Source organism: Thamnophis elegans, chromosome 5 (assembly GCF_009769535.1).
Source record: "Thamnophis elegans isolate rThaEle1 chromosome 5, rThaEle1.pri, whole genome shotgun sequence".
In the NCBI taxonomy this organism is placed as follows: Eukaryota; Metazoa; Chordata; class Lepidosauria; order Squamata; family Colubridae; genus Thamnophis; species Thamnophis elegans.
Genome location: NC_045545.1, coordinates 49,934,975 through 49,958,163, shown reverse-complemented (window position 1 = coordinate 49,958,163; position 23,189 = coordinate 49,934,975). Strand labels below are relative to the sequence as shown.

The following is a 23,189-nucleotide window of genomic DNA, read 5'->3' as shown; positions in this document are numbered from 1 at the left end:
GATTGAGCCTCGCCAAGCCCCGGTCCGGCTAATGAAGCCGAGATAGGCAGAGAGGTCGGGCGCGCTCTTTGGCGGCTGTCTCTTAACAGCGGGTAGCGCTTGCGAAGCTGTGGTAAAAACACGGTGAAGGGGGACGGCCGGCGATTGCAGTTCCGTACTTATTCGCGACATTTTGGCCACTCTTAGCGGGGGGAAAGGAATCTACTCGAATAGCACAGAAGGTCGTTCCCAACAAAAGAACCACATTTTCAAAGAAAAAAAAAGCCAACTCTTCGTCCTTTAAGAATAAGGAGCTGGGAATTTCCAGTGAAGTTCTTTAGCTGAGGCTGTTCTTAAGTAACTGAGTTTAGCAATGCAAAGTTTGTAGAGAAACTCGCAGTGATACACACGCTAGATATTTCGCTGCGTCTGGATGATTGAGAACAACCGAGCAACAGTTTTCGACTTTGCTTACCAAGGTCAGGTAAGTCACAGAACATTTATCAACGTATTTTTAGTGCAGTAAACAAAGACTCATGCCCACTGAGTTCCATTAGAATGTGGAGCATTTAATGTAATCTCATGCCCAGAAGTTACTGTAGTCCAGATAACTTTGCTATTTTCAAGCACATTTCTTTGAAATCCAATTTATAGCAGCAATTCATTATATGGAACGAAAACAAGTTTACCAAATGAACTTCAAGCTAATGAGTACACCAGCAAATCTGGGAGATGAAAAAAGTGATGCAAAAATTGGAAAATCGGTTGGATGGAGTGAAAGGAGGAACAGACTCTTACTGCCCATTTAAGATTAATAGCACAGAAATGTAATGTGTTACTGAAAGATCAATATTTAAAAGCCAATCCTTTCAATATTGATTGAATATTAATTTTGATAAGGAGAAATTTAGGTAGTTGAAATTAGCCTTGAAGATATTGTACTGAAAGTGCTTTAGTTAACAAATGGATAGAAGGAAGGAGATAGCAGATAGATCTGTTGAAAACGTACCCACCTATTTTTATCCGTAGTAGGGATTTGCCATATATGCAAAATATGCTAAATCCAACCTAGTCACACTCAGTCAGTATGGTTAGTTAAAGGTTCAGTGTTTTACCTGAATGCAGAAAATTGGATTAATTTAATTCAGATTAATTTGGATAAGTATGACAAACTGACATGTTCATTGGGAAATGGGGACTCAGTAAATTATTTACAATACTTACATGTCATCAATACTTTAAAAAATCACCACACTGATTGCATGTAAAACAGGTTTTGCCTGGGTTTAACTTGCTTTCCAACTGCTGTTATTCAAAATGCCCATTTGAAATTCACCTCCATTACAAATAGGCTTTAAAAGAAGCATAGCTGAACTGAGGAAACTACTTTAAACATAGTTGCAACTTGGGAGAAATTTGTTATTAAATTTCAGACCTCTGCAACATCTCTCTCAAAAAGACCTCCCATATAGCAACAAAACTCAATTAACATCATGAAATACCTAATCATATTTATATCCTTAATACCAAAATGAGCCATTACTACATAACATGGTGGGTTGATTCACATAATAAGCTAAGATATAACTGTTTTATCATAGCAGCTTTGCCATGCTTTCCTCCCATTTCAGAATGTGGGACTGAATGCGCCCTTAATGCATGCCTAAGACAAAGCCCTGTGCTACTGCTGTCTAGACAGCTCCATCAGTCAATACTGTAAAAGACTTCTGGTTTTCCCCATCTGAAATTACAGTCATGTCCAATGTCCCCAACCACAGGAAAAAAATGAATTGATGCAGTGCATTCTGGGCATTGTGCCAATACATTTAAAAAAAATCAATACAGGTTTATCAACTTCATGAATTTAATATGCCTGTCACAGTGAAAAATAACTGAAATATGTATTCTCTTTATTAAATGTTTTCATAGATGCTATCTAATGCTCAACCATATTACTGCATCTTGAAATCAGAATCCTAATCTGTATTAATTTGAAAAACTTCTAAATAGCACCATTTGTGAAATTATTTTTTTACAATCATTTACTTTACTTTAGTCTTGTCATAGAAACTCAAGATCAGTTTACCATGTCAACAGCAAGTCTCCCCATGATAAGGCTGTGTGAGTGATCAGAAGAATTGATTAGAAATACGTTCTAGCATGTGCTTTGTTTACCAATGGGCATATCAAACTTTTTGACATGCAAAGCTACCTATTACACCTTTTTAAAATGTTCAAGTTGTAGAAATATTGATCTCTCTTCTAAAAGAGATTGATTTCCTCAATCTAATTTTCAAGACAGTTCAGGTAGTCCTCGACTTACAGTTCATTTGGTGACTTTTCAAAGTTACAATGGCACTGAAAAAATGAGTTATGACTATTTTTCACACTTATGACCATTACAGCACCCCCATAGTCATGTGATTTACATTCAGATGCTTGACAACTGATTCCCATTTATGACAGTTGCAGTGTCCCAGAGTCATCTTCTTTTGCGACCTTCTAATAGGCAAAATCAACAGGGAAACCAGATTCATTTAACAACCGTATTAATTTAAGAACCACAGTGATTCATGTACCAAATGTGGCAAGAAAAGTCGTAAAATGGAACAAACTCACTTAACAAATTTCTCATTTAGCAACATAAATGTTGGGCTCGATTGTGGTTGTGAGGACCAACTAGTACACTGTGTTGTCAATCAAACTAAGTTCTTATGCATGTTGGGAGAGGGAGGGAGGGAGCCATGCAAATTCTCTGGGATTATTTTCCTTAATAGTGGAAATTAAATATAAAGTTACAGTACAGGATATCTTCGCGGAGATCAGCATTGTAATATCTAAATCCAGCAAAATAAGAAGTAGATTGCACAAAGATGTCTGATCTTCTAGCCACAGCCAAATAACAATGGTGACACAATGCCTAGCAATCAGACAGGATGGAGTGATTTCACAGCAGACATGCCAGGTTGAAGCTGAACCTGGCCATATCAAGCCAAACTTCCTCCTCCAGGCAGTCTTTTGATTGTCAAGATAAGAAAGAAAATCCTTTACTTTCACACTGGAAAACCTGACTTCAGACTGCTTCAGCAATGGGTTAGCAGTTGGATGGAGCTGATGTTTTGAGGACATGTCCTCTGTAGTTAGATATCATTGTGCCAGAACAAGCAGGATGTGTCTATTATCCCAATGTGTCATGCTTAGTTTTAGCTTAGCCATTGTGGTTTGTCAGAGTTGTGCAGACACAGAATGGTACGGGTTGATAAGAAAAACACATTTTCTCCCTAGCAGTATTAAAGCTTTAAGCAACCTATATTTGCATCAATGAATATTATTTTAAAGTCTTATATTTGGAAATCTTGCTCTGAAAAAAAGGGAAGTAATCTAGGATGGGAAGATTAAGGAACCCCCACATGATATATTCAAACATGGGCAGATGCTTTTTTTTAAAGAAGTGCAGTTTTGTCATTTCAAAGTTAGAAATATGGGATTTGTAAAAAGACATTATTACATTGACTTTCTAAGTTCTAAGAACTTATTATTTTAAATTTCCCTCATTTGTTTTGAAGCAATGACCTGAGAGTACTGGAACAATTAATGCAGCCATGAACATAAGAAGGGACGCAGTACATAATTATTTTTGTTATAATTTTCTTTATGATATTTCAATGTAAAGCCTTTTAAAAAGTCATATGCTTTAGTTTACCCTTTGTGCATAGCTTTTTGAGGAAACAGGAACACGTGGGTTCAAGGGATTTTATTATTATACGGTTTCACCCAAAACATTTACCTTTTTTTTACTGTATAAGTCTGCTTTGGTGGGGTTCATATAAACGCTACTCCCAAATCCCACCATGTTACCGCATCGCTGCTTAGTGGGGTTGTGTAAATTGAGTATTGAGCACTGCATCGGTCTTTATTCCAATTTAAACGCATAATTTGCATTCTTAATTTTGGAATTCCTTGCCCTAGTTTACCTTTCATTCTGTTTGGTATGTATTGCTGCTCGATACTAAAGCAACAAAAGACGGACTCAGATTTGCATTGTTTTGTCGGTTAGACAAACTAGGACGTCGCCTGGGACCCGCGATTTCAACCTCGCCCGCAAGGCTTCGTTCTCCAACAGCAGCGACAAAAGTCCGCAGTACTAGTTTCGCCTATTGGGGGCGTGGTGCGTTCTCATGGAAACAAGGTGCCGAGCGCCGCCCTAGTACGTCATTAAGGCGCGACAATAATCCTGCTTAGTATGGCCGAGGCTGTGGAGCCTGGTAAAGAGAATGGTCTTCTGCCCGTTGTGTCTTCCCCCTCTTCCGTTGAGTCTTCCGTCGTCGCTATAGAAGTGGCGGAACGCCAGGAGAAAGAACCGGTCGAAATCAAAGAAGAAGTACAGATTGTAGAGGTGAGGAGGGAAAAGATCGCAAGGCAATTTGCAGAAACGGGGCTTCGCTTTCCTTGCTGATCCTTCAGGGTGATTGCTGCCCCGAAGTAACGGGGATTGTCTTCGCCTGCCTATTCCCTTGGAATTCCGTATTACTAGAAGCTCGTGATCCTTTTTAGAGGTTTTTCCTTCGCAATAACGGAACTTCTAATGTACTGCCTTCACTGGAAAGTGTATACATTTGACATTCATTGACAGAAAGATCTGTCTTGAAAATAGCCCATACTGAACTGTATAGTGCAGTCAAACATCAGCACAGGAAATGTTTTAAGATGTTTATGATCATTTTTGTGTCATAAAATATGTTATAAAATTTACCACATTTCAATTCCACTGAGAGTTACGGGGCCCGGATTTTGAACACATTCTGTAAGTTAGGCCATTTAAGATAGCTTGGTTCAAAAATGATTGCCCTATGATGCACCATTTCCAGGTTTTGGGCACATTCTATAAGCCAGCCCAAAGTAATTTACTTTGGTTCAAAAATTATTGCCCACTGTTTCATACAGTTAAGGCTTACAGGTATCTGAGTTTTAGTGATATATAGATAGTAGGTGGTGTTTTCTGGTGAATTTTGTTTACCTTCTAGACTATTGTGTTTATCTCTACACAGTCATAGTTTTTTAGATCCTAGAAACTCTTTTCCTTATTTGGATTCTTGTGATAAATATCGAATACAAAATGTTAGAGCATTTTTTGCCACCTTTATCCTGCATGCCCGAATATTAAATGTTGCTGGGTGTGTTTTGAGTTGCTCATTTTTCTTTTAACCTATGTTTAAAAATGATAAGGCATAGCATGGCATTGTAAAAGACTGATCAGTTCAAGACTTTTCAGTAACGTATATAGGAAGAGAGTAAAACATGAAAAATGATAATTGAGTATTCATTTTATTTGTTTAGCCACTAATCTCTTACTACGATTCCAGCATAAAATCAAGTACTGTATCCACCAATTTATTTTCATCAGATTTTTCACTCATTATTTGAATTATAACTGGTAAATAGAGTGTACAGAAGATGCACAAATATACAAATTATCATCATTGAAGGAGCACGGAATAATAGTAAAATTTTTAAAAGCTTGCTTTATTAAGTTGCAGACATTTATGTTAGGTATTATGCAGGTATTAGTATGACGGAAAGATTATAAAAACTAGGTGTTCAACAGCTATACTTTATAAATACAAATATTGCATGCTTAAAATTAAAAAAATTTAAAAGCATCCAGGAAGTGGTGTCAAGCCACTTTTGCTTTGCTGCATGAACATCAACTAACTAGGAGCTGAGCTTGCCTCAGAAAAAAGCTTGTCTTTTTGTAAACATAATTGAGTTATAATCAATTTTCTATCTAGATTAAATGCAAAGAAACATGTGAATTGATCCCTGGAGAGTTAGAGGACTCTACATCACAATCTATTGCAGCCAAGAAAATAAAAATAGAGCTAAAGGAGAAAAAAGAGAAAAAAAATAAAGTTGATGAAGATGAGATTCAAAAAATGCAGTGAGTATTGCTCCATCTACATGCTTTTGTTAATGCTAAATGAATAGAGTGTATCTTGCCGTTTTCTCTTTAAAAAGGTAAATTATATTTTGTTTGTTTGTTTGTTTTTGGTCAGGGAATTCCAGAAATTAAGACTGCCATCTAATGGACACTTTATGGAAACTGTTTAGGGGAACATTCAGTGTGATGTCAGGCTTTTTGTCATTTCTTTTTTCATCCGTTCAATTTTGTGTGATTCTCAGGGATCATCTAGACCTGTGATGGCGAACCTATGGCACACTCACCACAGGTGGCACACAGAGCCATTTCTGAGGGCACGTGAGGCGTTGCCCTGTCAGCTGCAGCGCATATGAATGTGCTGAAATGCTGATTTTGTGGCGTTTTTTTCCCTCTGGAAGCTTCTATGCGCAAACTGGAAGTTCGGAAATGGCCTTCCAGTTTGTGAATTGGGCGGTTTTTCGCCCTCCGGAGGCGTCAGGGAAACCTCCTGAAGCCTCCGGAGGGAGAAAAATGACCCAATGGGCAACCCAGAAGTCCATTCCCGAACTTCCAGTTTGCGCGTTGGGCCGGTTTTCACCCTCCCCAGGCTTCAGGAGGCTTCCTTGAAGCCTGGATGGGGCGAAAAATGGCCTAACGAGTTGCCCTTTGGGCCATTTTTCTCCCTCTAAAGGCTTCAGTGAGGCCTGTGCACATGCGTGGGGCAAGGCATTGCATTATGGGTATGGGCATGCGCATGTGCGATCCCCCCACGCTCCCCCCTTTTGGCACACCTCAACAAAAAGGTTAGCCATCACTGACCCAGACAAATATGAGCCGTAGTGGCTTAGTGACTTAATAAGGCTGGAGATGATCTCTGTTCTAGCAGTTCGAGTGCTAGCATTCTATGTTAGGGTGAGCTCCCGTCCCTTGTCTCATCTTCTGTCCACCTAACATTTTAAAAGCATGTTCTATGTGAATAGATAGATAGGTACCACTTTGGTGGGGAGATGAGTTGCTGTTCTGTGCAGGGAGTAGGATTCCTGCTGGCTCTGAATTTTCCCAGTTGCAGCACCTGTTTACAAGGCAGCTCAAAAGAAGGGAGGGGGCCTAGGATGACACTGCAGAAAGAGCTGCCTGTCTTTCTTTCTGGTGCAAAGCCAGCTCGCCCTCCTGTGGTACAGCTTGGGAAGTATGTGAGCATGTCATACAACAGGGCTGGGAAATTGGCAGCCAACCTACTATTCTGCAAACATTGTGGTCTCCTGGCTAATGTAATAATGGCATACAATAATAATAATAACCTAGACAGGTCCATGCAGTTTTCTTGCAAGGCTTTTCAGAAGTGGTGTCCCATTGCATCTTCCTAGAGCTGAGAGAAAGTGACTAGCCCAAGGTCATTCAGCTGCCTTTGTGCCTAAGGTGGGACTATAATTCATAGTCTGTCATTCCTAGTGTGAAACCCTAACTACTATACCAAACTGTCTCTCTCAAAAAAGGGAAATCCCCCACATTGGCTCATACCAGGCCTCCCACATGGCAGGCAAGAATTCTTCCACTGAACTATCAGTGCAAAGCTATCCTTTTGCCAATTAGCTTAAAGTAATTATCACTTGGCATTAGGCTGTTCTTTCTCCTTTGAACTGTTTTTATTAATTTACATATGTGCATTTCCCCATTCCAAAAAGAAAAACTTTTGCGGAGTGAATTGCTTTACAACTTCATCACTTAGTTGGGAAACTGCAGTTCCAATTGGAGTCATAATTCAAAGATTATCATTATTATTTATTATATATTGCAGTAGTTACTCCATAGATGCATAATTTTTTTATTTTTAATATGGTAAAAATAAATACAACATGTACAAAAGAAGGCTCTTTGGGGGTTCATAATTTTTAAAAGTGGGAAGCATGTTTAAGAAGCACTGCAATAGGAGATATTTTGGCTTTTTTAAAATTTCTATTTCCCCCCCCGAAACCCAATGGTTTTCTGTGAATGGGACCTTCTAGACATTGTGGGAAATTGTACTGAAAGGCTTCTAGGCTAGAAAAAATAGGCAAAGTCACCCGCCTTTAACTAGAATGTTTAGAGCAAAATTCAGGAAATATCACCTCTGAAATAAAATGCTAGATTTAACTCGGTGTTTATCAACAGAATGTTATACAATCTCAGTAACTTTCTCACTCTGTAATTTTAAATAAGTGCTGTAATTATTGTTTGTCACAGAATTCTGGTTTCCTCTTTTTCTGAAGAACAGCTAAATCGATATGAAATGTATCGACGATCAGCTTTCCCTAAGGCTGCTATTAAACGGGTAAGATTTATTTATTGCATGTATTTGTTTGTTTGGTTATTTATAACAACCAAGGTCAAAGAGCTCCAGAGACCCCAGTTATTTATCAAATTTAGAAACAGTCCATCTCCCTCACAGATTTGTTGATGTGTATTGATTATCATGCACTAGTAACTTGTCTCACAATCAATTTACCATAAAATTTTGCTGCTGACACTAAGATGGAAAACTCACATGCATCCCTGGGATTATCTCTGCAGCCTTCTAGCACCTCAGGTTTGAGCTGTTGAAAATGGTTGCCTTTTTTCACTTTTCAATGTAAAGTACTAGGGTTTTTCTTTTTAAAAAGTAAAGTGGGAACTGGAGGTAGTTTCTTCCATTTCTGTCCTGAAAGCCATCAATTTCAATGCACAGAATTGGGCTGTGGGGGAATTAATGCCAGCCTGGCCTGAACAAAACAAAATAAATTATTGATCATTGTTAATTTTAATTCAAAATTTGATTTTTTTAAAATGTTATTGTCAATTCTTATTGGGTTTGTTTGGATTATTCTATTTATTTTTTAAAACTTTTGTATTATGTGTTTCTTTTAATGTTGTACGCCGCCCTGAGTCCTTGGGAGAAGGGCGTCTTATAAATCTAATAAACCTAAACCTAAACCTAATGGATTTTAAGTAGGGAGTGGGTTTGCTTTCAAAAGACTTTCTGTTCCCATTCTCTCTCTCCATCCTCTGAAAACATTAAAAGGTGTCATGCTTTCCAGCAATCTCACCATCCATGGGGCTATGTTATCTGTGGCTTATGGATGATAAGGGAATGCTATTGTACACAGTAGTGTTCAGAATTGGAAGTAAAAGAAATATCTAAAAAATGGGATTCTCTGGAATTGCTTCCTTTCTCAGCTGATCCAGTCAATTACTGGAACCTCCGTGTCTCAGAACGTTGTTATTGCCATGTCAGGAATTTCTAAAGTCTTCGTTGGAGAAGTAGTTGAAGAGGGTAAGTATAAGAATAATCTAGTTCTTAGTTGTTTGTAGCTTCCATTAACTGAAGACATACCTTGCTAATTACTACAATCTAGCTATTCTTTCATGTATATATTTTATTTAGCTTTTAGTAATCCATCTTGTAAATAGTTGTGTGGTAAAAAATGTCTTCCAGATGTTGTGTTATAGCTATATCGAAGTCAGAAAACCAGAACATCAAGTTTTACCTATTGCTATTTTATGCAGTATTTTACTCCTAAATATTATTATTTTCCCTAACATGAGGTGGCGCAGTGGTTAGGGTGCAGTACTACAGGCCACTTCAGCTGACTGTTATCTGCAGTTCAGCGGTTCTAATCTCACCGGCTCAAGGTTGACTTAGCCTTCCATCCTTCCGAGGTGGGTGAAATGAGGACCCAGACTGTGGGGGTGATATGCTGACTCTGTAAACCGCTTAGATAGGGCTGAAAGCCCTATGAAGTGGTATATAAGTCTAACTGCTATTGCTATTGCTATGTATATTGCTACTTAATATATAACAGGTCAGTATTTTTAAGAGAAACAAAATTGTTCAATCAAGGCAAACAAATATTATCAGCTGCATATTTGCTTTTTTGTAGTTGGCAAAGGGGATACTTAAATTAAGTATAAATGAATAAAATTGTTGTTCAGACAATTTTTCTTTTTCTGTAATAACAGTAATACAATATACCCACAAATGCTTTTACTTATTTTCCACCCATTGCTTACAAACACAAAAAAATTCTACTATTTTACAAAAGTGTATGTGCAGCAGAGACAACATATTTTGTTAATATTCACAGGCTTTCTATGAAGAGTTTAGAACATTAAGAGGCCAGTTTGGTGCAGTGTTTAGAGTGCTTTTGACTAGAAACAGTTCTAATCCTCCCTTAGGCATTAAGTTGATTGAGTGGGTTAGTCACTTTTTCACAGCCTAACCCCCCTCCTAGATTAGTTTTTGTGAGGCAAACAGAAGGCAGAAGCACTATGTGTACTACACTGAACTGCACAAAATAAGCAGGGTATAGAAAAAGTAATGATTCTGTAGATGCACAGTAACTGCTTTAGCTAAAATGAATGTAGAAATATGATTTTGCTATCACATCTGCACAGCTCTAATCCAGTGACTGGGCAGCTAGCATAATAGATTTACTTTTGTCTTGCACAGCGTTAGATGTATGTGAAAAATGGGGAGAATCGCCACCTCTGCAACCCAAGCATTTGCGTGAAGCAGTCAGACGACTGAAATCACGAGGACAGATTCCAAATTCCAAATATAAAAAAATTCTTTATCACTGAAGAGGAAGCGGGAAAAAAAAGGATCTTAAGTGGACTGGAGATGTTTCCATTGAAATGAAAAAGACTTTGGAGAGTATGTTCAGCTTACTTAAAACTGTCAAGTTCTGCAAAATTAAGGTGTTTCTTGTGCAATAATTCTGAGTGGGTAATGCTAAGACTATATTGTAGGTATATTGTGTTAGATATAAAAACATTTTCTACGTAGGCAAAATAAGAAATATTGATGTGATAAGATTACAGGAAACTTCTGAAACATGGTTTCTTTCAAAAGGAAATAAAAATTTTAAAATGTGTTTTTGGTACTCCTTGGATAATGACCATTCGGTAACTATTTGAATTTACTACACTGCTGAAAAAAATGGACACAACCAGCATTGCATTTATGACCTTCACAGTGTCCCTATCATCATGGAATCAAAATTTGGATGCTTGATGACCAACCCACATTTACAACCATTGTAGCTTCCCGAAGTCACCTCTTGCCTTGTGTGAACAGCCTCTGCTTCAGCTCTTCTCACTTACCTATCTTCCCCCCTCCCCCATCTCTTTTCTTTCGACTGCCCTAGACGCCATGTCCAAGAAGAAGAGATCACTGTACTCCACTGTCCCAACCCCCAGCTGATATGGGTCTTCTTTGCTCCCCTCCCCTGGGCTTGCTGGCCCCAAGCCCCAATGGACGGGCTGTGACAGCACTGGGCTCGAATCTGCCCTTTTGCTTATCCTGCACTGCATGGCCGAGATAAGGATGCTGTTTATTCTGCCATTGCTATTTGCTGCTGTGCCATCCCTGGTGCTATGGACTTGAAGCCAGCCGTCATTAGCCAGCCCAAGGGTGGGGAGAGGAAGATGATGATGGTTAGCAGAGGGTGACGGAATATAACAGGATCTTCATCTCAACTATTCTCTACAAGGTGAGACAGAGAAGGGGAAGAGAGAGGCAGGTGGGAGGAGCAAGACACAGCTTGAACAGGACAATTGGTTCTTTTGGCTGAGTGATTCCCTGAGTGTGTCTTTTGGAAGAATTCCAAGATTCTTTGGAAGAATCAAGGCTTGGGGCTGGCAGGGACCAAGCTAGGAATGGATCGTGACAAGATGTGATCACCATTTGTGCCGTCCCATCTCGCTTCTGACAAGCAAAATCAATGGAGAAGCTGGCAGGAGGACAGTCACATACCTTTGTTTAACAACCGCTGCTGGGACTGCCGTTGTTAAGCAGCATCGTCACATGATGCTTTGTTTTATGACCTCTTTGCTTAGCAAAAGAAATTCCAGTCCCAATAAGGGTCATTACCTGAGGACTATAGGTATTGCAGGTATCATTATGTCTGTTGACAACTATATCCAGCATAGTAATTATAGTTATTTTTCTTCTTAATCCTAATGTTTAAGTTTGCATTTATCTCTCAGCTTAAACAAATATAAAATTTGTTAACTATTATAGCAAAGTCAAGGAAATATGTGCCATATACTTGTAAAGAATTACCAAAAACCATGGTTGTGCATCATAAAGCTAATGTTAAACTTTTAAAACTTGTCATTTTAATAAGGCCCTTAAGTGTTTGTGACAAGTTCAGAAATGTTCACAATGTATATTATTAATTGCAATTACCAATACAAATAAATTAATATAAATAAAATCTTAGAAACCTAAACCTGAGAAATAAATCAATGGAAATAGAAGTTAAGCATTTTAATACATAATGTTTAAAAGTGGTTCATAGAACCAGTATAGTCAAGAGGAAACTATATTGTGTGACAAAGAGATCCAATATACCGAAGGCTTAGATTTCAAGTCAGACTTGTACCAAATATTGTCTATTCCCATATACTCTTCTGTTTGAAATTACAGAAGCAGTTATACAGACTTAGAGTTTAAAATTAATTTTTTGATATTACATTATATAAAGAGTTTTGTTCTTCAAATTTACATATAAATACAGCACTGAAGAAAGGAAAACATTTTCAAAAACAAAACCACGCTAAAATACGTTTGTAGTCAAATATCAGCTCAGTGGGTTTCCTCTTAATTCTCATGTTATGTTTAGATAAATAATTGTTCTCAGCATAGCGGAAGCATTTGAGGCATTCATGCCATAACAGGCTAATAAGCTGTAGTTTCTACTAACTGAAACAAGCATACTACACCAAATTATTTGCCACAGTATACTGTTTCTACATTTTGCCTTATTTTAAACCAAATGTGTATCAGAAGACATAAAATTATTTTAGTCAAAAATGCAAAGACTGGTATAATAAAATACACTGATTTTTGTACCCTGCTGCATTTCTAAATGAAAAGGTTACTTTAAGTGAACAGGATGTGTGTTGCACCAAATGTAAATGTTCATACTTGCCTCATTGTTAACTCAAAAAAGAATTAGGTGCACCTATATTTGTTTAAATAAATCGTCAACATATTTGGCCAATCATTCAACAATTAGATTTGGAGAAAAAAAATGTGTTCACATAGCACTGTTCACTAACAACCTTCCTGTCAAAGTTGACAGAAAACACAATTACATTTAATATGTTATTTTGGTGTGTCGTATCAGCAGTTTCATATAGTCATAGACTGTTCTAGTCATCAGAAAAAATAAGCATATACATCTGCAAAAGCACACTACTCTTTGGATAAAGAGTGCTTTTGCAAGTATATTAAAGAAGGCCTGTCCCATTAGGGCATTATCCAATATGGAGAGATAGAATAAAGTTAACTCCAGTGCATAGCCTGGGTTTGTTTATAATATTGTAACAGATATAACTTAGGAAAAGTGTAGAAGCAACAACTGTTTCTTACACAGCAAACAGGCAAAATCCAGAATACATGCAATCTTATAAGCAAAAATCATTACCATTAAATTAAAGAAACTGACAAGCACAGTACAGCTGCAAAACTTCCTAAGCGTTCAGCAATTCTACAAATAACTTCAAAGGCTAACAAATTATTTGAAGCAGCAGCTTTTTTTTTTTTTTTAAAAAAAGTTCTTTATAATTCACATGGTGAAGATGAGATCATGACTGCTCTATCGCAATCAAGGCAGAAAAGCAGAAATTCAACAAAAAGATAATTCTGTAACAGATGGGTGTTCAACCAAGAACTAGCTACTAGACAAAGGTTAGCTGTAGTGCATAAACTAAATTTAGCATTTTATTATAAACAAATAGGATAATATCAAGCAAACAGCTGTTTACTGAAGCTCGTTATCCTCGCACATGTTCCATTTCTTAAAAACAGAAAATGCCATCTATAAAGGACATATAATAACTACTCTGATCCATTATGGTATATTGTTTTGACAAAATGTTGCTCGAAAAAAATCCTATTAAATTTAAAACCCCTTCTTATGTTTCAAGATTTAACTGAGTACAGATGCCAGAGCTTCAAATTCAGCCTGTTTTCTTGCTATCCCTCTCTTATTTTGTTACTAGTTAGTCAATTAAGTATTCTGGACAACTTAAAAGCTTGCACATATTTTTGTGAATTTTGAGCTGGCTTAGTAAAAGTATCCCTCAATTCTAAAACTCAGTAGTTCATTCTATTCTAATTCTCTTCATACAGCAAATTAGAGCTGCCATTCTTTTTTGTGTAGGTTGCTGCTTTTAAAATGCCTGTAGCACATTCCCATTCTTGGAATTGTATGTGTACAGCAATATCAACTTGGTTCAATTTGATATTTACCAACTCATACTAATTAATTTCTATTATCCGTCATGCCTTGATCTAAAAAAACCTTTGAGTATATCTATTTATAAGACTCAGCGTAATAGTGAAAAAAAAACCACTCTTTTCTATGTAAGCAAATCAGACTTAATTAAAACTACATTTTAGTGAGAAATGCTGCTAGAACTTGGCCTAGGCCTAATTATTTCACAAGGATAAATTCAGATTTTGAATTTTACCTGCCCAAATAATCACCAGGAGTTGAACTCAAACCAAAGGAATCTTTGCCTCTGATATGCTTTCAGAATTTTTTCACTTCTGCAATTTATCTAGTTGATATGCAGCTACAGCAGGTTATAATAAAACTTAAATGCATTCTACACATGGTCAAAATTAAGTCATTAAAAATCTAGATTAAAATCCATGAGTTTTATATTACAGTTAGTTGTTATGGATAACTTTGATTGAAAATCTTACTGTCTATTATAGACAGATTATTAGCAATTATTTGTTTCTATGTTCTATTTTGACATAGTTATGGGTACATAACTATTTTGGGAAGCAAAATACAACTTTTCTAACAATTTTTTGGATATACCATTCTTCTTTTAAAAACATTTAAGAAAACTGACACTGCTAAATTTAACACTGCTAAAACAATGAGCCAAATTGTTTTTCTTTCATTCCAAATACCGTCTTTCCCCGAAATTGCAACGTCCTGATAATAAGACCATGCCACAAATGTAAGCCCTCCCCCAAAAATAAACCCCCCCCAGACAACCCCCCACTTCCAGCAAGGCAGAGCGCCACTCACCGACCTAGTGGTATCCCGAAGGCGCCAAGCCGCAGGAACAGGGTGGGATGGGGGGCAAAGGCTCACGTTGCTTGGCGCCTTCGGGATACCGCTAGGTCAGTGAGTGGTGCTGTGCCCAACTGGAGAGGGGGATTGCCGGGCATGTTGCTCTCTTGCGAGCGGGTTCCTGAAGAGCCAGGCACAGCCTCAGGGTCGAATGGCTGTGTTGCGCTATCGCAGCAACATTATACAGCAGCCATTAGGTGACCATGCTTACGAGCAGCCGCCCAGCAACCCCCCTTTCCAGCCAGGCACAGCGCCTTCACTGACCTAGGGGTATCACCAAGCCCTGTGAGCGCCTGCAGGTAGGAGGCACACCAGCTGGGGACGGAACAGGCGTTTGCGCAACCTCCCTTTCCAGCCAGGCAGAGCCCCATTCACTGACCTCGGGGCATTCCGAAGACGCCAAGCCACGGGAGCCGGAGGGCGGTGAACAGGCGCTCACACGGCTTGGAACAGGCGCTCACTGACCTAAGGGTATCCCAAATGCGTCAAGCCGCGGGAGCTGGGGGGAGGGCAGAGCACCACGCGGCTTAGCGTCTCTGGGATATCACTGAGTCCGTGAGTGGCACTCTGCCCGGCTGGAAAGGGGGGTTGCCAGGTGGCTGCTCATGAGTGGAGTCACCTCATGGCTGATATGTTGCGCTGCTGCGACAGCACAACACAGCCGTTTACCCCTGAGGCTGTGCCTGGCTCTTCGGGCGCCTGCTCGCAAGTAGCAGCCACCTGACAACCCCAAAACAACAAGCCCTCCCGATAATAAGACCCAATCAATATTTTGGGAGTCAAAAGAAAATAAGACCTTGTCTTATTTTCAAAGAAACACGGTATCATGCAAATTGATAGCATAAAGGGGGAAAAAGAACAACTATTCTGCAGCTAAAACAATTTCTACCAGCATTCCACATCTTGCAGAAAGTTTTTGATTCATTATTTACCAAACAGATTCCTTAAATATATGACCTAAAGCGACTTAACAGATCTCATTTCCAAGCCTCTCCAACATTATTAGTTATTATGGAAAATAAAGTTATTTATCTTTTCATTAATAAGGACAAAATGTTTAGTCAGGCACTTTCTCATCAAATTATATTCCAAAATGGCTGTAAATCCATTTTAACAAGAAGGTGGACTTTTAAGAACCAGTAAGGTTAGTGTATCAATACTGCATTAATATGTTATAATATTATAAGGAAAGGAGATTAGGGAAAATATAATTTCATGAGAAATTTTCTTAAGAGCAGTAAGATGATGGATTTTGTATTTTCTGTTCTGGGAACTTTTTTTCCTATGCTAGGCCTATAACTATCTTCATTCCATATTTCAAACTCATGTTGCTATAGCAAAATTCCCTAATTAGGCCTGAGCTAAGCAGAATGTAATTTCTTTGGTGTAGGGTGAGCAACACCTACCTATAAGAAACAGCTCACAGCAAGAAAGATGTTCATCAGCACCGCTTTATGATAACTCAAGTAATTTTTTTTCTTCTCTCACTATTCAACTGACAATAGTGCCATGCTTTAGCTAGAGTACAGTTTTATGTTTTCCAGACACAGCTGGACTACTAAATCCAGTCTCCCGTTCATCTTATTCCCATGTACTTTCTTGCTACATCTCCGCTTCCTTCTCTTGTAATGGCATTCTGCTTCTGTTTTCAAAATAGCAGCTCTTGAATGAAGATGAACAAATTAACTGGTTTGCTTTTAACAAGTAAACTTTTTCAATGCTGGTAGTAATTTCGGAATGCTCTGAGCATCTCTTGCTCAGATCGTTGTTGTCAAAGCTGGAAGAGAGGATCATATTTCTTGATTTCCTGAAGCAGGAGTAATTTGTCCTGATTGGCTTCTGCAAGATCTCTCTGAGTATCCTGTAACTCTTTCTCCAAAGTTAATACTGCTTTCAACTGCAAAATATAAAACAAGGTTGTAAAATGTGGAGTAAACTTGGCCTGGTAAGAGTGTTGGACCTGAATTCAAATTTTATTTATCCATTAATCATTTTAGGACATTCATGATCTTTCAACCTAACATACCTCAAAAGATTGTTGTGAAGATGAAAAAAATTAGTCAGTGCAATACTGTATGCAGTGATTTGTGTCTATGAGTTAAAGCAAGGGATGAATGTAATAAATGAATGAAATTATAAATTTCAGAATAAATAAATTTTCCAGGAAACTACTCGCAGACTAAATCTAGTTATTTATTGGAAGCCAAGAATTTAATACAGTAACTAATTTCAGCACTTCTTATAAGGGAATATTAAGAGGAGGGTATCAGATTTCCAACTGTTAATATCAATCTGAAAAGGAATACAGTATTCACTCACCTAGAGAGCAGCAAATTTAGGGGGAGGCAAGCAAAAGCAATAAACCAGCATGAATTAGCATTCCTCACTGAACAAGATAAAGCAGAATTCATGCTTATTGACTTACAATAAAGAACATAATTTTTATACCACTGAGTGCCTAAGTTTCATAGTGTAACATATGCAATCAATGCTGTTTTTCCTGCCTGAATTATTATTATTTTTCCTGAAAATAAACTGGAGTTCTTCGAAAGAGGAAAAAGAAGCAACAAATGACAGACCCTAATTCTAAGAGGATTTTTTTAGATTGCAGTAGATCAATATAATTAGAGTTGGGTTTTGTTTTAATGAAGTTACAAATATGCTAATTAGAATGATCTCTTTGTAGTACTAGAGACATTATTTACACACTAATAACTAATACTAATAAGTATTACTGAAGACCATCATATCACTATAACACCATATCATATCATATTGGTGTTTTTTTTGGTCACTATTCCTTATTCCAATCATAGGCACTTTACAGCAATATCTCAATTAATGCATATCCCAGTATTTTAGCTTTTGATGAAAACCAATTATTAAATATCTTTTTTTGAACGTCCTGTTTCTAATAACAGTCTTTTAAAAGGTCCTAGTAAGGAGATATTTTTGTTTTTCCTTTTCCAAAAAATGAAATGGGAAAGCTGAAGTGAAGGTTTTCAGTAGCACCCTATTTATGGTACTTACAAAGAAGTAAATACCCCCAGAAAAAATAAAAAAAAAATTCCTTTCTTTTGTGATTGCAAGCTATTTGGTAAGAGGCACAATAGGGCATACCTCTGATTCATCATCACTTTCCGCTGAAGTTATAGAGATTCTCTCTACTGGAATACGCTGTTTCTTAAGATTTTTCTGGAGTGCTTTCTGGGTACAAGATTCTTCTGTCTCTGCAGCTGGAGGGTAAAGTATAAAACAGTATCTCTGCAATTACACAACAGTAATTCTTCCAGCTTACCATATCCACTTTTTTGAACTGAGCAACTAAATATAATGGAGTCATATTGCTGAATGACAATGTTTAAAAACATTACTGTCTCCCTATATTAGCCACTTGTCCAATTGACTTTAGTGCAGCAGTTACAACAAAGGGAAATGGAGACAGATTATAATGGCTTTCATCAAACTGACACGCTGTACATAAATTACAATCTAAATAACAGCAATTCCAAGATGTAACACATTCCCAGCACATAAACAGGACACGAGATTTGGGAAAGCTGGATTAGAGGTTTCTAGGAGATACAGTATAGTTATATGAACTGCAGCCTCATATAAGTCAGTGTTACTGGAATATAGGATACTGACCTGTTATAAAGAACATTCCATCATCTTTACAATGAAGAACAAGGTGGTCCATGGCTAAAATTATAGGCACAGGACCAGGAGTGGTATGATACACTCGAGGACTATCATCCTTAAAAAAACAAAGAAAATTATCCTTTATTGTAAAATATTTTCTTTCTAATTACTTAACCTGATTTATGACCACAATTGAGCCTAAAATTTCTGTTGCTAAGTGAGACATTTGTTAAGTGAGTTTTTACGACCTTCCTTCTCCCAGTTGTAAAGTGAATCACTGCAGTTGTTAAGTTAGTAACATGATTATTAAGTTAATCTGGCCTCCCCATTGACTTTGCTTGTCAGAAGGTTGCAAAAGGTGATTGATCACATGACTACAGGACATTGCAACCGTCATAAATATGAGACAGTTACCAAGCACCTGAATTTTGTGGTCATGGGGATGCTGCAACAGTTGTGAAGTGTGAAAAATGTCATAAGTCACTTTTTTCAGTGCTATTGCACCTCTGAGTGGTCATCAAATGAACTGTTGTAAGTCAAGGACTACTTGCATTAAGGATAATATTCTTATATTAATATTATTGATGACTGTTTCCATATGCTGTATTTGTTAAAACTGGAAAAAAAATGTCAGGTAATTTAAAAAATGAAATAAATTCAAGGCTCGGATTTAAGGCGGATGATGATTCAATGCAAAGTTGAAATGTTGGGATCTTGATGTTTGCTGGCCTGATCGTCTTCTCTTATAAACTGTCAAAAGGAGTTTGATAGCACCTTTTCTAACAATTTTTATTAAAAATTGTTATTGAACTGCAATTGACTTCAGATGCTTAAAGAATAGGGAGTGGGAGAAAGGTTGCTTATGCAAATGCAGGTTACAAATACCTTATCAATTAGTAAAGTTCCCCTACCAAATTAGGTAATACTCTTAGCACTTTGACATCAGAAAGTGGAGTTTTCTTTTTATGATGCTTGCCCTATCTGCCTTGATCAGGAATATTGAATGCCTCTTAGATAGGGCTTGCTTAAATACCCTGTGTTATCTTTAGTTGTTCTTACCTCCTGTGTTGGTTTTCACTTATCTATATGTTGCTTGGTCTATAATAATGGAGAATCTGGTCAGGGTTTTTTGTTTCCTTTTTGGCCTTTGTTTTTTAATAGTTTGCAGATTGGATTTATCTCTGAATATTAATCAAGCTAATCCGATGTACCTTTGTCTCTCCATAGATGTCATATCTAATGTCACTCCTATGATCTTATAATTCATGAAAGCTAACGCTATCTTAAATTGGTCAATCCCTGATATGTTAAGATTTTGTGTTATTTTTCTACCTGGAAGCATTCAGATACTTTTTTGTTTCTACACCGTCCTTTCTTTAATTTTAATTTTTATTTTTAGACAGACAAACAAGACATAAAACATAAAACCATCTTCCATTACATACAGTGTGTCGATTGGTTACAAGGTTTTTGATCATGCTTTCCATAGTCATCACTTGCAATTTATATAAATCATAATATCAAATCGAATATGTTTATATACATTATTATCATTATACCTCATTTGTTTGAATATCGCTATTATTCATTCATTTTAAACGAGATATACTAAATATTGGGTTTATTTATATTATAACAATTCATTACATCATCTTCAATCTATCCAATAATATATCTTTATGTTATATTCAGTCTCATTCTATTATTCTTGTATTGATAACATTCTCTAGTATCTTTCATTTCCATGTTTTTTGTCTAACCATTGATAAAATAAATCCCACGTCTTATAAAATTGTTTATCTTCTTGTTCTCAAATTTCAAATGTCAATTTACTCATTTCAGTACATTCCATTATTTTATGAATAACTTCCTCCTGAATTTCATTTCATCATCCTAAAACCATCCAGTAATATTACATCTTTATATTATATTCTACATAAAGTTGTTTATCTTTGGTTACAAAACTTTTGAGCATCCTCTCCATAGTCCTCACTTACAATTTATATAAAATTTCATATTATCAATCGTGTGTGTGTGTACACATTATTATCATTGTTAATCATTCATTTGACTATAACTATTATTACTTTATTTTATGCATAATATTCTAAATTTAACTAAATTTAAATTAATGTTTATTATAGGATTTCATTACATCATCCTGTATCCTTCCAATAGTAGTGCAATCTTATATCTCTTGCCATTTGTAGTATTTGTGTTCTAATTGCTTTCTTGGTAGATCTTATATGGACTTCTCTTGGCAACTTGTTTTTCATTGCATATCTTATAAAGACTCGAAACCCTCCATCTGTTCCTTCCATCAACTTCCCTTTGGTTATCACCGATGCTTCTGCCAAAATTTCTCTCATTACTTCTGCCAAATTTTCTCCCCTTTCTTCTTCTATGTTTTGGAGTTTGAGGTAAAGTTCCAATCTGTCAATCTCCCATTTCAATATTCCACTCCTGTCTTTTCCAACCATGCTCAATCTGCTGTCAATATCACTAATTTTCTTGTCTTTTTGTCCATCTTTTTCTTCAATTTTTTGAATTCTATCCTCAAATTTTAACATCATTTGGTAAATATTCTCAATTTTTTCATCAATTTTTTCTGTTCTTTGTTCAATATTTTCCATTCTCTTTTCAATACTCTCTGTTCTTACGTGTATTTTTTCAATTTCTTGCATAATCATTTGTAATGTTACTTCCTTTTCTTTTTCATGTTGCGCCATTGCTCCAGATAGTAAACACTGCCACTATATCATCCAAAGCTTTTTTATTAAATTCCAAACAAGTTCACTGTATTCTTTCAATTCAAGGCTTTCTTTTCATTCCAGCTACTGATAGTACCCCAGAGGAGCACCTGTATAAACAGTCTGTGCTCTTCCCACTATCATTTTCAATAAACAAGCTCAGAAACTTTGAAATGTAGATCAAATGTTCAAAGAAAACAAGAAAAACAATGTTTCCAAGCCTCCAAGTGGCAGTGTTACTTCTTTTCCTCTGCTTTTACTCCCTTCCTTATATTCCAAACTTAAGGAGAAACGTTCTTAGGGAAAAAATTAAATAGAGAGTTGAAAAGAAAAAAAGAGAGAAAGTCTTAATCAATAATTATTAAAAAAAGAAAAATAGAAGGAGGAAAAAAAAACCTGGTCCAGTTTAAAAAGTAAAAAGCATTTATAAAAGTTCCATCCATAAAAAATAATAATAATAAAGATAACACACTAAGTTTGATGCAGGCTTAATCTCGCTGCTTAACCTCTTCTGTCTTTGATTTTAACTTTACTTTTGATCTTTTTGGGTGTTCTCTAATAATAAAATTTATCTCACCAATTCAACACACTTTCTCTCCCGCTTTTTTCCCGTTCTGGAGCTGTCCCAACTTTCAGCAGTTTCAATGGCTGCTTCTCTGTGGCTGGAAAAAAGAGCTTCTCCTGAATCTACCAGGGACTTTGCGATGTCCCTGGGATCAGCAGGATGTGCCCTTCTCTATCACCATCTCTATGGGATGGTTTAGGTCCAAAGGGACCATCCAGCGGCAGAGATATCGCCAGTGATCTTAGAGCTCCAAGATCGCACATCGTATCGTCACAATGTCAGCTCCTCCCTCCGTTTCTACACTGTCCTTATGTTTTTCCTTCACTAACCCTGCCATTCCCCACCAGTCAGTTAGAACTCAAGAAGCCTCTTGAATGAGAAGCAAAACATTTTCAGAGAAAACATGAAGAAAGTCCAGTTGCCTTTTGGAAAAAGCACTTTGTGGGCAATTAGAATAGTGAATATTAGTGTAATATATCTTTCAAAAATATTTAGCACTGCTATACCAACCACTAGAGAACCAGTTTGACTTAGAGGTTAAGACACCAGGATACAAAATGAAAGGTTGTGAATTCTAGTCCCACCTTAGACATGAAAGCTAGCTGGGTGACTTTGGGCCATTCTGGCTCAGGTAACAAGCCAGTCAGTCAATTCCTGTCACAAGTAATTGATCAACACTTTGGCTGACCTGAAAAAAGCAGATCTTGCACTATACTAGGGACACGAAGGAGGAGATATATTAACCAATATAATCCCTTTTGAATCAGCTAAAGAACATTTAAATCCATAGAACCTTCCACACAGAGGCAAAGGAAAGACATCTGTAATGTGTTACGGACCATCTGTTTGCTCAGATCAATTTCAGGCATTCATTCTCCTAATTCACAAAATGAAATTAGAGCTTTGCTTACAGAGGCAAGAGCCTCAGGCTGGAGGCAATTAACTCTACAATGAGCTTAAAAGACAAAATAACATAAAAGAGAGGGGCAAATGAAGCACTAAACCTTGCCTGAAAATGGATTTCAGATTGTCTTCACTGATAAATACCAAAACAGATGTATACATTCATCTTACTTTTTATTATAAACTAATCTACATTTCAAGAAAAGCACTCTGCTGTAGAAGCCACCTGCCTATTGAACTATTCTGGAGTGAGAGATAAATTCAGGAAGTTGAAAAAAATTCTAAGCGACAATGAATGCACGTACATATTCATCCTA

General features: G+C 36.9%; 2 protein-coding genes across 7 annotated transcripts in view; one reads left to right on the top strand and one right to left on the bottom strand.

Moving 5' to 3' along the window:
• Nucleotides 1–35: 35 nt before the first annotated feature.
• Nucleotides 36–13,462, top strand: TAF11 (TATA-box binding protein associated factor 11). Of its 2 annotated transcripts, none has more exons than XM_032218732.1 (6): nt 36–463; nt 4,037–4,375; nt 5,769–5,917; nt 8,120–8,207; nt 9,089–9,185; nt 10,362–13,462. In XM_032218732.1, the coding sequence occupies exons 2-6, from the start codon at nt 4,223–4,225 to the stop codon at nt 10,490–10,492; spliced, it is 618 nt and encodes a 205-aa protein (XP_032074623.1). In that variant the 5' UTR covers nt 36–463; nt 4,037–4,222; the 3' UTR covers nt 10,493–13,462. The 2 variants fall into 2 exon arrangements, with proteins under 2 accessions (XP_032074623.1, XP_032074624.1); XM_032218733.1 differs by having other exon boundaries at nt 59–458.
• UHRF1BP1 (UHRF1 binding protein 1) overlaps nt 12,168–23,189 on the bottom strand; it is a 66,268-nt gene continuing 55,246 nt past the window's right edge. For all 5 annotated transcript variants that reach the window (XM_032218719.1, XM_032218720.1, XM_032218721.1 and 2 more), the window contains 3 exons: nt 18,661–18,769; nt 18,133–18,248; nt 12,168–16,909 (listed from right to left, as the gene is read on the bottom strand). In XM_032218719.1, coding sequence (XP_032074610.1) covers nt 16,784–16,909; nt 18,133–18,248; nt 18,661–18,769 — 351 coding nt within the window. In that variant the 3' untranslated portion in view covers nt 12,168–16,783. The remainder of the gene's footprint in view (nt 16,910–18,132; nt 18,249–18,660; nt 18,770–23,189) is intronic.

What these genes read in the sequence shown, in the direction of transcription:
- TAF11 (XM_032218732.1), top strand. Translation starts at nt 4,223, where the DNA reads ATGGCCGAGGCTGTGGAGCCTGGTAAAGAGAATGGTCTTCTGCCCGTT. An exon ending in GATGAGATTCAAAAAATGCA is followed by an intron (nt 5,918 to 8,119) that starts GTGAGTATTGCT and finishes TGTTTGTCACAG; the next exon opens with AATTCTGGTTTCCTCTTTTT. An exon ending in CTAAGGCTGCTATTAAACGG is followed by an intron (nt 8,208 to 9,088) that starts GTAAGATTTATT and finishes TTCCTTTCTCAG; the next exon opens with CTGATCCAGTCAATTACTGG.